This window comes from Gracilinanus agilis, chromosome 4 (genome assembly GCF_016433145.1).
Source record: "Gracilinanus agilis isolate LMUSP501 chromosome 4, AgileGrace, whole genome shotgun sequence".
NCBI classification, from domain to species: Eukaryota; Metazoa; Chordata; class Mammalia; order Didelphimorphia; family Didelphidae; genus Gracilinanus; species Gracilinanus agilis.
This window is the reverse complement of record NC_058133.1, coordinates 27,632,881-27,648,064: the sequence shown is the minus strand read 5'-3', so window position 1 is coordinate 27,648,064 and position 15,184 is coordinate 27,632,881. Positions and strand designations below refer to the sequence as shown.

General features: G+C 45.0%; 1 protein-coding gene across 1 annotated transcript in view; it reads right to left on the bottom strand.

Annotated features, from left to right (window-relative positions):
• Window positions 1-13,161: 13,161 nt before the first annotated feature.
• Window positions 13,162-15,184, bottom strand: part of TTC39A (tetratricopeptide repeat domain 39A) — a 34,740-nt gene continuing 32,717 nt past the window's right edge. Inside the window, exon 17 of the mRNA XM_044673212.1 lies at window positions 13,162-13,545. Coding sequence (XP_044529147.1) covers window positions 13,425-13,545 — 121 coding nt within the window. The 3' untranslated portion in view covers window positions 13,162-13,424. The remainder of the gene's footprint in view (window positions 13,546-15,184) is intronic.

Genomic DNA, 15,184 nt, shown 5'->3' with positions numbered 1-15,184 from the left:
GCTATTATTGGCGATCCAATGATGCAGGACGATTCTGAGGGACTTGTGACAAAAAAAGCTACTCATGTCCAGAGGAAGAACTGGTGGAGAAAGAAAGCAGATCAAAGCAGACGAATTTTCACTTGTTTATTTGGGTTTATGTTTGGGGGTTTACAAAAATGAACAATACAGAAATAGGTTCTAAGTGTGATAATAAATGTATAACCCAGGTTGAAGTGCTCGCCAGCTCCAGAACAGGGGAGAGAAGGAGACCGTTTGGATCCTATAACTTTGGAAAGTTTATGTGGAAATTTGTTATTACATGTAATTGGCAAAAAATTTAAAAAAATAGTAAGTTGGCCTCATTGTAACTCCAACCTTCTTGCTTGTGGTCTGGGGCCAATTGGACCATCACTAGTTTCTTCTCCGCATCGCAGGTGCCATCTTGGTCACGGAGCGTTGATGCCCACTATGTGTCATACAAGGAAAGGTCAAAGGGGTAACTAGGTGGCTCAAGGAAAGAGCTAGGCTTAGAGATGGGAGGTCCTGGGTTCAAATCTGACCTCAGACTCTTCCCAGCTGTGTGACCCTGGGCAAGTCACTTGACCCCCATTGCCTGGCCCTTAGGACCTACACTTAGTAATGATTCTGAGACAGAAGGAAAAGAGTTTTGGTCTTGTTTTTAAGAAGGCCGAAGACCTTTTGCTCTCACGGAGCTCACAGTCTAATGTGGCAGACAACATGCAGAGAAGCCAAGGAGGAGAGAGTTAAGGCCGTGGCACCCCCATCTAAACATTCCTGCATGATCTTCGTATGACACGGGCACGCGGCCCATTTTAGAAGGGCTCAGACAGATGCTGCCTGCATCCCTGCCCTGTGGTCTGGGGTGCTGGCACTTTCTGGGGGGCCCAGCCCTCCCCACGTCACTGGAACACAAACTCCCACGGGCGAGCTCCCCCTGATCCGTTCCGACCAGCCATGGGGACGTCCTCTGTCTCCTCTGGGGCCACAGGCCGGCTGCCTTCTGATACGCTATCTGCAGTCCTCAGCTGTGAGCGAGGACACGGCCCTGGCATGTACCCCTTATCTGGGGAGCCCACGGCTGCTGCCAAGAGGGCCAAGAAGCAGTGACAAACACCCAGGGATGCTACGGAAAAGTGGGCAAGAAAGCTGAAGGGCTCAAGGGGAGCAGAAGCTTGGGGTTCCGATCCAAGGCTACAGAAATATAGTATGTCAGGGCTGGGAGGGGCCTTAGAACAAGGGGTGTCAGGGCTGGGANGTCAATGGGAGGGGCCTTAGAACAAGGGGTGTCAGGGCTGGGAGGGGCCTTAGAACAGGGGGTGTCAGGGCTGGGAGGGGCCTTAGAACAAGGGGTGTCAGAGCTGGGAGAGAGCTTAGAACAGGGAGTATCTAGAGCTGGGCGGAGGGGATTGAGGGGGTTCTGTTGGAAAAAGGAATGTCAGATCCGGCAGCTCGGTAGCCCCACAGAGGCTAGAGCCCTGGGGAAGGACTCAAGAAGACGAGAGTGCAAATTTGGCCCCAGACACCACTTCATCTCATCCAATTCCAATTGTCCTACAGACCATTTGGACCATTTTGTAGAGGAGGAAACTGAGACCCCACGAGGGGGAACTGACTTATGCTGGGACACTGCACTTGTGAGCAGGAAAGCTCAGATTCAAACCCTGAGACCTCCCAGACCCAGTTCTACTGTTTGTTTCTTAAAACTAGGTTGACATCCTTCACAGGAGACAAGCAGTTGGAGATGGGCCCATGGAATCATTAATAATAATAACAAACTACATGGCATGTACTTATTATTATTATAGATGGTTATTATCTTGGCTAATTATTATTATTATAAATTTAAGTTTGGCAAAATGCTTTATATGTTTTATCTTGTTTGATCTTCAAAGCAATCCTGGGAGGCAGATGCTGTTATTATCCCCATTTTGCAGATGAGGAAACTCGGGCTGAGAGAGGCTAAAGGACTTGCCGAGGGTCACACAGTTTCACACATAATTTCAGCATAAGAAGGAATTCTTTCAGTGGTAATGATAGATGTGTTAGTAATAGGAGGAGGGTGGAGGCAAAAGGGATAATTGGGGAACTGTTTGGCTCTGAAGTCAGAGGAAACCTGGGTTCAATTCTGCCTCTTTCATAGACTCACCTGTATGATCTTGGCCAAGTCACTCATCCCAAATGAAATAAGGAGGTTGGGACTGATCACCTCCAAGGTTCTTTCTAGATACCCAAGACGCCATGTCACAGACATAGAACCCACAGGGAGGCAAAGGGAAGGGTCCAACTTAAGCCAATATGGCAGCCCAAGGGAATGGTGGAGACAGAGACAGAAATGGTGGCCTCCAAAGTAGGGGGCGAGGGGGCTGTGGAAGAGGGAAGAACCCCAGTGTGGGACATGTTGAGATTGAGAGACTGGCGGCATCTCTGGCTGTAAACACTTAGTGAGAGCTCAGGGCCGGAGAGACTTGTCCGTGTCTGGGTAGGAATGAATCAGACAAAATACCTTCTCCAGGTCTGATAGCCTCTGCCTCCACAGTCTCTCTCCCAAAACCATCTCTTCTCTCTACTCACAAGAAGCCTCCTCAGCTTTAGGCCTCCTCAGCTCTCTTCTGGACTCCTGAATTCACTTCCTACTTGGGATCCCTGGCCTCCATTTTAGGAGGGAAAACAGGGCAGCCACCTCATTATTTTTTCAGGAAATCATTTCCTACTGGACTTCATCATTGTCTCCAGAAACTCATCTTCCTGCAAGACTGCCTCAACTCTGAAACTCTCACCTCCTCAAGAGAATTTCTCACTCACGTCCCTCCCTCTGATTGGAGAGGAGAGAGAGGGAATAAGCTTCCCATTTCCACTAATTATTCTCCCTACTCTGTTTCTCCCTGCTAAAAGAGCTTAAGTACCATTCAGCATCCTGGGACAAAGCCTTGATAGCCTAGTCCCTGGTCATCCAAAGCACTTTGGAAATCTCAAAGCTATACACACTCACATGTCTGAGTGTAGACAGATGGATGGATGGATGGATGGATGGATGGATGGATGGATGGATAGGTAGATAGATAGATAGATAGATAGATAGATAGATAGATAGATAGATAGATAGATAGATGGAAGATGAATAGACTGATTGATGATAGATAGAAAGGTGGGGATTGATAAATAGATGGATGGATGATAGATATACATATATGTATTTATCAAAAAGTTATATATGTAGGCCACTTATATGTTATATAAGTATATATGTATATATGCCATTTGTATGTAATTTATTAACACATCAAATATGTTAACAATATGTAATATCATGTATACATAATCAGTGATAACAGGGATACAGGGGGTTCAGAGAAGACTGTACCTCTTATATGAGGGCTGCCAAACCCTGCTCATCCATCTTTGACATCCACCTGCCACCCAGGTGGCTCTACCTGGAGCTCCAAGAAGCCGTAGTGTGTACAGTGACCACACCAGGTAAAAACTATCATGGACTAAACTAGGTTGAGAGTAACCAACAGATCTCAAACTTATTGGTGAGTTGAGGCTACCAAGCTCCAAGCATGTGAAGACTTCTCTGGTGGAATGGGAGGATGTGAACAATTGGTTCCAGTGGGCCATGAAGACGGCTGAGGCAGGTGCTGTGGGGCACTTAGAGCTTGGTCAGACATTGAAGACGCCAAGGTCATCCACTGCATCCACCACAGCCAGCAGTCTTGACTTTTGTTTTGCCACTGAATTTGGAGGACTTTGGAAGATGGAGTGAAGCCAATTACTTCATGTAATCCTGCCTCACTTAAATCCAATTTATGTGCAAGTCAAAAGATGTCACCCATATAATTTTACCATTTTACTATTTTGCTCCTACCTCCAAGTCCTGTGGTGATGGCAAATGACAAAACAACAGGTGTGGATACGCAGTGAGCTCCAGTCACAACCGTGCAAACAGGCAGCCCAGAGCAGAGGGTTAACAACTTACTGAACCGAAGCAGCAGTGGCAGCCCTCCAAGTGTCTGAGCAGCTTTTTTTAAGGACTAACTACACTGCTCAATTCCCAATGTGAAGAAGAGACTAGAATAGATCCACCCAACCTAACCCTGGCCTGCTCACCTAGACAAGCTAGGACCCTACCCTGTGGTCAAAACACACCCAAAAAATAGGCAAAATCTTTTGCAAAGATGATTTCACTGACCACTGGAACATGGAATGTGTGCAAACACATGGATGACACAAAATTTAGACCTGAAAGATGAGCCATTCTTGCTGTAAGAGAACTTAGCAGAGGTGTCGCATCCAAACAGTGAGCCCTGAGTGAAACAAGACTGGCAAATGAAGGCCAGATTACCAGTCAGAGCCGGAAACACATTTTTCTGGAGTGGTTGCTATGATAAGGAATGCTGTGAAGCTCACCTAAGTTTTCCAATCAAATCTAATCTAGTTAACAAGCTTATAGGCCTCCCAAAAGGAGTGAATGAAAAGCTCACAACAATTCGACTGTCCCTTGTAGGAAAGTGTCACATCACCATCATCAGTGCATATACTCCCATCATGACAAATTCTGAAGACATCAAAGAAGGATTTCCTGAAGACCTCATTACCAATGTGCCAAAAGAAGACAAACTTGTAATTCTGGGTGACTTTAATGCCAGAGCAGGCACAGACTATCAGACATGGCAGGAAGTTCTTCAAAGGAACGGAGTCAGAAACCACAATGGTTGCTTATTACTGAAGACTTGTGTGTCTCGTGACCTCATCATCCACACTGTCTTCCACTTACCTAAGCACAATAAAACTTCATGGATGTATCCTTGTAACAAACATTGGCACTTAATAGTGAGAAGAAGAGACAGACAGAATGTGAGAATGACAAAGGAGATGTGTGGCGCAGAGTGCTGGATGGATCATAGACTTATCCTTCCCAAGTTTCACATTCAATAAAAATGGTGGCCCCAAGACAAAATGATTATCAGATGATAAAGTCAAGCTTCTCAGTGCTAGGTCAGTTTGTTGCTGCCTTAGAGGAAAAGCTGAGCCAACATACAGCTATCAACAGTGGAGGGGAAAAGGAGCAAGACATTATTTTGAAGAGATAGCCTAAAATAGTGTTCTCAGTAGATTGTCATCAATCAGTGCTGAAGGCTTTGACCATATATCTCAGGTTAAAGTCAATCTCTCTCCAGCCAAACTTCCAGCTAAAGAAAAGGTTTTGAATATGATTAGGCTCCTCTCATGTGGCAGAGCACCTGGTGGGGTGATTCCAGCAGAGATCTCCAAGTAGGGGGCCTCCTGCTCATCCAAAAACTGACTGAAATCTTCCAGGTTATATAACAAGAGGAAATTATTCCCAAGGAGATCAAGGATGTCTCCATTGTCCATCTCTATAAAAAAAAAGGAACTAAGTGGTCCTGTGACAATTACAGTGGGTCTCTCTTAGCCATTGCTGGCAAGATCCGAACTTTATATAACTATATATAGATTTGCTAAGGATTTGAGTAGGTACTAATGGTACAGTGTAAGTTCATTCATTGTGATATGTGGTCACCAGTTAAAAAACAGAATTTCAGTGAAAACAACGTACAAAACTTATGATGAAAAAATTGTTTTTAAGACTTGCAATGTATAATGATTTCAGATTTTAATTATTACTTACCAAAAATGCTTGTCAAATTGAATTTGAGCATTACAAAACATGAGTATAAAGTATGTAAGAATTTGATATCAACTTATTAAAAGATGTGATGTCATATGAAGATTTTGTATGATCTAAAAATTTGGGTAGACATGAAAATGTAAAATTGTTACTTTAAAACATGTACTATTATATTAAGCAATAGCTAAAAGTATAATTAACATTAGGGTTTCAAAAATTAGAAATATAAAAATGATATACGCATTAAGAATTTGGTATATTACAAATTGAAAATTTAAATAGCATTGTACTTGATTAGGATACAAAAATTACTTTAAAAATATGTACAATGTATAAGAAGAAATTCGTGATCTAAAGATTAACGTGCAATTTATTAAAATGTAATTATGTGTAAAGGCAGCCACCTGTAAAACACTGACTCAGAGAAGTACAGTGACCACTGAGACCTATAAATGCTTGAGAAACTTGTGCCAACTCAAGCTCTATAAAGTGTAAAAATGAATAAGAAGTTAATATCAACATCTATAATATTGTTCAAAAAATGCAGCTTTCCCTAACTCGCCACAATTGGAATGCAAATTTAAAATTAAAAAAGGGGAAACTGCAGATATTACTAATAAATGGTAAAAAAATATAAAACATCAAAAAGAATTGGATTAAAGAAAAAATTTGGTTTAAATTAAACATTTTAGGTTCACTTATAAAAACGAAAAAGAAATATAGAGAAAAAGAGACAGTTAATAAAAGAAAACATTATTTAGAAATTTCCCAAAGTTATCTAAATTTTCAAAAATCTCCAAAATTACCATTTTATTAAATTTCAAAGTTAAAATGATGAAACATCCTATACAAAAGATTTGGTTCCATTTAAGTGGTTATCTTTATTCCAAAAAATACCACAAAAAAAGTAAAAATTAACATCTATTGTGGCAACTTAAAACTAAGCTTTAAGATACTAAGTCTTAGTCAAATAATGGCTATAGTGTTGATTGTCTGACCATCCCTAAAAGGTTATTTGAGAAAGCTGGAATTGAGATCAAAATGTAAAAATTAAAGATATTAAGGAAAAAAGTTCAAATATTATTAATGTTATTGTGAAATGCCATTGAAGATTGTTTTACTTCTTTTTTTTTTTAATTTTTTTTTAAACCCTTAATGTCTGTGTATTGGCTCCTAGGTGGAAGAGTGGTAAGGGTGGGCAATGGGGATCAAGTGACTTGCCCAGGGTCACACAGCTGGGAAGTGTCTGAGGCCAGATTTGAACCTAGGACCTCTCATTTCTAGGCTTGACTCTCAATCCACTGAGCTACCCAGCTGCCCCCCATTGAAGATTAACATGCACTAAAATACATTTTGTTAATGAGTAATTATGTATAAAAATGAAGTATGTATCCAGCTATATTGTAAAGAAAATTTTTTTTCACCTGAATTGGATAAGGATAAAGGTGACAGGCAAACAGTGCAAATAAGTAATGCATTTGATTAGAAAAAAATCTGACCAGCCCAGAAATCATGTAGAATTTAGAATAAAGAGAGTTGACGATAGACAATTAAATGACAATTTTATTAACCCCTTCCCCACCGTGAATTTAAAGCCTGGGGTGTTAACGAGCAGCCTCTCTGACTTCCGATATGCTATGGAAAATAATACTGCAACTTAGGCAGTCAGAAATATTGGATTTTTGATGAAATTATTATATATTGAGGGTTACCAAAACATGTACTTTGCGCAAATATGATTCTGAAAAAAACTGAAAATGTGTTTAAATGCAAACTATGTGTAGAAGCAAATTGTTAGAAATTGATGGTGTTTACTTGCAATGCTGTATGATTTGTAAACCAAGTTGGCTATGACGGTGCACAAATATGTTATGTTGGGTATTAAGATAACGTTCCTGACCAGATGCCAGTACATAATGCTTAGCAGCCCAAGAGCAGGAACACAGAGAAATTGAACAAAGGTGGCTTCTAAGTCAAGAAGTCAGTCTTTGCTTGGCTTGCAGATCCAAGAATTGGATGCTCACAGGATCAGGCCTAATAAGCCGTGACAGGGGATGCTTGTCATGAAGGCGAAAGGACTTTGAGTCTCAAAGAAAGCCATAGCAAGTCTAACAATCCAACTAAGGCGATGCAAAAAGCTCAGAGGAAATGCCTTGTCGGGGAGGCAGACTGAGTAACCCCAGGATTAGACCACCTGATCTGAGGCCAAGAAAGAGCACTGAGCAAAAGTCATCTTAGCTCCTACGCTAGAGCCTTGGAGAAGGACGGACGGCCCACACACGGCATATTCTGAGACACACTGAAAAGAGGCCCGAGCAAAAAGTGAAATTTCCAAAGCTCCACTTCCAGGCAAATAGAATTGGAATTTAGCCTTTTAGCCTTACACAATCCATACAAACCATACACTCACTTGCCTTGCCTTCATTTGTTTAATTTAAATAAAAAAGGGGGCCGCTGGGTAGCTCAGTGGATGGAGAGTCAGGCCTAGAGACGGGAGGTCCTGGGTTCAAATCCGACCTCAGGCACTTCCCAGCTGTGTGACCTTGGGCAAGTCACTTGACCCCCATTGCCCACCCTTACCACTCTTCCACCAAGGAGCCAATACACAGAAGTTAAGGGTTTAAAAATTTTTAAATAAAAAAGGAGCAGATGTAGCCCCCAGTAGTGAGAACAGGCCCCAGTAAAATCAAAGTCAGTCTGGCCAGAATCACTCCTCACACGAGGCCCCCCAACCCCTCACTGATGTGCTCCGTAAATGACTGGCTGTTCCATACAAACTCACTGAAGCCAAACATTTCCCTGAGAATCTGGTCTAGATGGTTGCATATTTACCTGTGATTTATTATCCTATAGAAAACTATGCTTAGAGCCATGAGGTCATCTACATCCATTGTGTCCATCTTGTAAATCATTACTAACCATTGTCCCCGCTAAAGGCTTCCCTAATGCCTTTGCCTACATCATTTACCCTACAAATTGTAGCCCCCAACCCATTAAACTTTGCCACCACTCTAGGAAACTTGTCTGTGTGGCCCTCCTGCAAACCCAATCCATACTCTTTACCCCAGTGGGCGACCCGCGGACGGTGTTGAGAGCTGGACCTTTCAAACGTCCTTCTTGATAAGCTGATCCTTCATCTGGAAGACGGCAAAATACCCAAGAGCCCACGTGGCCTCAGAAAGAGCCAGGAAATAATCCATTTGGTGTTTGCTGCCCAACAATTCCAGGAGAAATGCCAGGAGCAGCGGAGAGGTCTGTACCCAACATTTGTTGATCTAAGGCCTTTGACACTCGTCCGTTATAAAAATTTGTGGAAGGTCAAGGCAAATTTGTATTGCCCAGAGTTCATCGGTGTCATGTGCTTGTGTGGGTTCTGGATAATGGAAGATGCTCTTGAGATTTCCCAGGCACTGATGGAGAGAAGGCTGTAGGCTGGCTCCCGTGCTTGGTAGCATGATGCTTTCCGCTGTCACTCTGACAGTAAGTTATTTAACTTAAGAAGGCTACAAGCCAATATAAAAGTGGGACTTTCTGTTCACAGATGATTGTGCACTCCATGAAGCCTCTGAGAACGAGATGCAACAGAGCGTGGATCAATTCTTGGACTCGGTTGGACTAATTTTGGCCTGACCATTAACATGAAGACAGTTTCTCCAGCAGCCAGCATCATACATCCATTCATGGAAGCGTTGGCTACAGCAAGTGAAGAAATGTTGAATGCTGTGGAGAAGGTCATGGATCTTGGCGATAGTTTCCAGGGATGTCCACATAGATGAAGAAGTTGATGCGCACATTGCCAGAGCTACATCGGTGTTGGGGAGGCTCCAACAGGAAGTGTAGGAGAGAAGAGATATTAGGCTGCCTACCAACTTGAAGATCTACAGAGCTGTTGTGTTGATCTCATTGCTGTATGCCTGCGAAATCTGGACAGTACATTAGAGCCGTGCCAAGAAATGGAAGTGCTTCCACTTGAATTGTCTCAGGGAGATTCTGAAGTTCACCAGACAAGCCAAGTTCCCAAGCGTTCAAACTAGTGCAAAGAGAGCAACTCTGACAGACCGGCCACATTGTTTAGATGCCAAACGTGCATTTGCCCAAAAGACTATTTTATGCAAAACTCACAGAAGGTTGGCAGTCACACAGAGTGTCAGAAGAAGCAAGACAATGACATTCTTAAGGTCTCTCTGAAGATCTTTAGTACCGATTGCAAGACATGCGAGACATTGGCACAGGACATCCAGCACGGTGTACCCACTTCAGAAAAGGCTCTGGGGTCTATGAGTAAATCAGAACTGCAGTAGCTCAAAAGAAACATGAGATGTACAAATCTAGAGACGGTTCCATTTCATATGTTCATTCAGGCCATTTGTGCCTGATCTGTGGTGGAGCGTCCCAAGCTCATATTGGACGCACTGTACATTGACCCCAATATAATGATGCCATTTTGGCCCTCTTTGAAGGAAAACCAACCAACTGGTGTGGGTGTGTACATATATATTTCTGCTATAATTGATCCAAGGGAAAAAATTTCCAGTGGCAGTAGGGGGAAATGTGTGTGAGAAAGAACTTCAAAGAATGACTCTAGAAGCAGGATCTTGGAAGGAGTCGGGAGAGAATGAGTTCAATGACCCAGGGCAAGGGGTTAACCTTTGTGAGGAGCATGGCCATTCCCTTCTGAAACCGGAAGAAGAAAATGGCGGTGAAGCATTACTTTTGATTCTCATTAGAGAGGCAGTGGACTACAGGGGTGGAAAGAAGTATACATTGACAGGCATGGCCCATATGCTGACTCATGTGCCTTGAATTACTCATGACAAAGGAAGGCATTACTGATGGGAGTATGAGGGAATCACTTGGAAGTGACTTTAGTGCAACAGAAAGAAAAGATTTTCAATAAGACATTTTAAAAACACAAGAAAAAAATTGGGGCATCCACATTACGTTTGGATGAATGGAATGGGAGAGCTAAGCAATGGGTTGGGTGCCTTTATCTCTATGAAGGAGGCAGGTGATGTTTCCCCCAATCTGAGAAGCCTGGAGTTGGAGGGAAGAAGGGGCCTGAGACTTCCTTGTCTTGAAGGAGCTGGGCAGGTATGCCCCACTGTGTTGTTCCACCCTCATGGTGAATGATCTGGGCACATGTCACCTTCCCTCTTTAGAACGTAAGCTCCTTGAGGGCACACCCTGCTTCCTTTTTGGTTCTTGGGTGCCTGGGCACCTCAAGCAGTACTTGATATACTGTGAGTCCTTAATAGATCCTTGTCAATTGAACTGACAGAAGGTGAAAAAAGCCATTGCTGACCCTGTATGTATATCAAGATAAGGTCAGCACCATTTAAACATAAAGGGGGCTATTTTAAGCCAGGTAGGGGAGCATGGAATGGTTTACCTGGTAGCTCTATGGAGAAAGGAACAATTTAGGACCGAACAAGTGATAGCATGACAGGATATAAAATGGATAATTTTGATTATATTAAAAATGTTTTTGCACAAACAAAATCAATGAAATCGAGATTAGAAGGAAAATAGAAAATGGGAGGGGGCAGAGAATCTTTATAGAAAGCGTCTCTGACAAAGGCCACATTTCTCAAATTCATAAAAAACTAAGTCAAATTAAAAAAAACACAAGTCACTTTTCAAATGATAAATGGTTAAAGGATATGAACAGGTAGTTTTCAGATGAAGAAATCAAAGCTATCTATAGTCATATGAAAAAAATGCTCCAAATCACTATTGATTAGAGAAATGTACATTAAAACAACTCTGTGGGACCACCTCATACCTATCGGATTGGTTAAATATGTCAAAAAAGGAAAATGATAAATGCTGGCAGGGATGTGGGGAAATAGAGACACTAATGCACTGTTGGTGGAATTGTGATCTGAGCCAACCATTCTGGAAGGCAATTTGGAACCTCATGCAACAGGCTATAAAACTGTGCATAACCCTTGATCCAGCAATATCTCTGCTTGGTCTGCATCCCAAAAAGATTAAAAAAAAAAAAAAAAGGAAGAGGACCTATTTTTACAAAAATATTTCTAGCAGTTCTCTTTTGTGGTGGCAAAGATTTGGAAATTAAAGGGATATCCATTAATTGGGGAGAATAGCTGAACAAGTTGTGGTACAATTGTGGTGGAATATTGTGTTATAAGAAATGCTAAACAAAATGATCTCAGAAAAACCTGGGAAGACTGACATGAAGTGTTGCAAAGTGAAATGAGAAGAACCAGGAGAGCATGCATATGGTAACAGCAATAGGGTAGGACAGTAGGGCAACCAATTGTGAAAATGGCTTTGTTATTCTCAGCCCCTCAGTCACATAAGACAGCTCCAAAGGACTCGTAATAAAAACACCATCCATCACCAGAGAAAGCACTCCAGGCTTCTGAAAGCAGACCAAAGCATACCATTTTCCATTTTATTTTCTTCTTTAGTGATATGTGTCTTCTTCCACAACATGATGAATCTGGAAATAGGTACTACATGATCATACATGTATAACCTACATCAAATGACTTACCTTCTTAGGGATAAGAAGGAATGAATTTGGAATTCAAAATGTGAGGAAGTGAATGTTTAAAAATTGCTTCTACATGTAATTGGAGAGAAAAAAAATTACTGGAAAACAAAAAGATTGTCTGTGCCCGGGGGCTGGGAGAAGGGAGCAAACAGGGCCTCAAAGATAAAGAACCATTTGGCCTATTTTTCTCCCCATCAAAACTTTCAGGAAATGGAAGCAAGCTGGTCAGCCCTTCTAAATGTCACCAAAGATGCCGATGGCAGACAGAGCTCCATCCCCATCCCCCGAGGAATTAGAAAGAAGACACGTATCTTTTATTGGAATTACCACTGTATTATTTCTTAAATGGGAGTTTTTATTACTGAAATATATCTTCTTTCTCAACCATGAAAAGTCACAAATGTGCTGAACAGGCCATGGAGAACCATGACTTCCAAGGTAACAGCCCACTGCTATTAAATAAACTTGGTGCCTTAGAACAAAGTCAAGAAGAAGATTGCTGCTTTCATAAACCCCTTTGGCTTTAAACACAGTGCCAGGACTAGGATGGGGCAGGATGGCCTGCCGGTCCTCATCAGGCCTACAGATGCCCATCCTGCCTTAATTAGTCTGGGATTCTCCTCTCTGCTCAGACCTCTTGCTCTGCCCCGGGGCGGGGTTGTAGAGAGGATGCTGGGGCTTTGGGTTCAAGTCTGAAGTTTTGAAGGAGAGCGCCTTGAGGCCCCTCAAGGTTTCTAGCATCTACTCTACGCCCCATGGGCCCTGATCCCCAGAGACAGGTCAAGGTGAGAGTCCACAGATGGTCTGAGAAAGTGGGCACTGTGGTGGACCTTGTGGGGGATGTCCATCCCCCAGCCACAGGCACCCACGTCCAGCTACAGAACATGGAGACTGGAAGCCTGAAAAGCATCTCCCTCCCCAACCTTGTACAATGATGAGGGAGCAAGATTTCTGACCAATTTGGATTCAAGGCAGAGCGTGTGGGCCAGGCCTCTGAGTGACCCCATGACCCGGCCACTGTATTTCTAAGGAAAGTGTAAACTTTAAATATTCTGATAAACATCACAGTGGAGAACAATGACCCATCCAGGTGTGTGACTGCAGGCTTGGGGCCAGGAGGGGGGTACGGGCAGGTGGGGGCCTCCACCCCCTCCCATCTTCCTACTAGGGTTGGTTCTGGAGGGTGGGAGGAGGGGCTGGTAGTCCTGAAATGTTCTCTTTCTGGTCATCCCAGGCCGGCCCCAAGACCCACAGCTAGAGTACCCTCGACACGTTGGTGCTGCTCCCATTCTCGGTGTTGGCCCTGGCCTGAAGCATGGCTGCTTGGATCCGGAAGTGCGTCCTGGACTCCATGGAATAATTCTTGTAGTTTTGTCTAGGACCGAGCAGAGAATGAGAGTCGGGTCAAGGGCGATGTCCGGTTCAGGCAAAGGGAGGGGACCTGCCAGGGGTCTGGAACCCCTCAGAGCGGCCTCTCCGGCTATGGCCCCCTTGCGCTACTGAACAGGGAAGTGGGAGGGCCGGCCAGGCCAGTCTATCTCAGCTCCTTCTGGCAATCACAATCCTCACCATCCTGGGCATTCACACAGCGCCTTAAGGCTAAAAAGTGCTTTACATCAGCATGTCTCCCATAAACGTTTGGGGAAATGAATGGTTCAGGTGAAAGAAAACCATCCCAGAAGGCCCCTTCCTGGTCCCCCAGACAGACAACAAGCCTTGGGGAATAGGCCAGGGGAGAAGGGACGGATCACCTTCAGGCGGGAGACAAGAAAACCTTCAGGAAGAGGCCTCGGAGGGGACCCACGTCCAACCCTGAGAGGCTGGCCCGCGGGTCAGTGCCCTCGTCCACCTGACTGAGGCCTGCTGCCTTGCCCAGGGGGGGAACTGAGGCCGGACCGGTCACACTAGTCACACGGGAACACCACCGCCCACTTGGGAATGAGTCAAGAGGAAGCAGGATGCCAGGGAAGGCGTTTATGGGGGATTGCCAAAGAGGACGCCCGCCTGGCTGAAGACCTCAGGGGGCCCCGCGGGGGCTTCCTCTTTTCTGCTGCTCAGACGCAGGGAATCCAGACAGAGGGAAGATCTGGGCTCAGGAGGGGTAGAGTGAAAGGAGGGGCTCTTTATCGGGGCCCAGTGAGGGGCTTCTGGTGTGGCTCTTCATGACCCGGCTTGGGGTTTTCTTGACAAAGATAATGGAGTCCTTTGCCATTCTGGCTTCTCTGGCTCATTCGACAGATGAGGAAACCGAGGCAAACAGGATAAAGGGACTTGCCCAGGGTCACGCAGCTACTGATTTTGGATTCAGGCCAAGGAGCCTGACTGCGGAGAACCTGGTGAGGGCTCGAGAAAGACCTGCCGGCTTGGCCTGGGGTGAATCTCATTCCCCAAAGACCTCGGAGGACGGCGGGGAAAGCCAGCCGCAACTCACGGGAGACACAACACGAGGGGGCGCTCTAGGGGCGGCGCGCCAGGCTGCAGCAGTGCTGCCCTTCCACACTGGCACGAGGCCGCGGCTAGGCTAGCTACGCTGAAGGCGGGGCCACCGGGGCGGGAGCGGGAATTAGAACCTAGAATGGCCCGGAGTGGGGCGTCTACAAGGGTCCCAGGACAGCAGAGAAGCCGGCCTGCAGTGGAGGCCCCGGGGGAGGGCACGGGAGAAACAATTGCTTAGCAAGACTGCGGAGAGGGGGAGCCGGCGCGGGGGAGGGGAGGATGGAGAGCGAGCCCCGGTCTAGTCTCAGCCCCGGGGGAAGGATCCCCTGAGCCGTGGCCTCCCGCTCTCCCGAGCTCTGGTAGGTCCACTTGGAATTGGGTCCCGCGCCCGCCCTCCCAGGCCCCTCCCTGCAAAGATCCTGATTTTAAGGCGGGCCCCCAGCCCTGTAAGCCACTCCGTTCTCAGACCCCTCCCAGCCCTGACACCCCCTGTTCTAGGCCCCTCCCAGCCCTGACACCCCCTGTTCTAGGCCCCTCCCAGCCCTGACACCCCCTGTTCTAGGCCCCTCCCAGCCCTG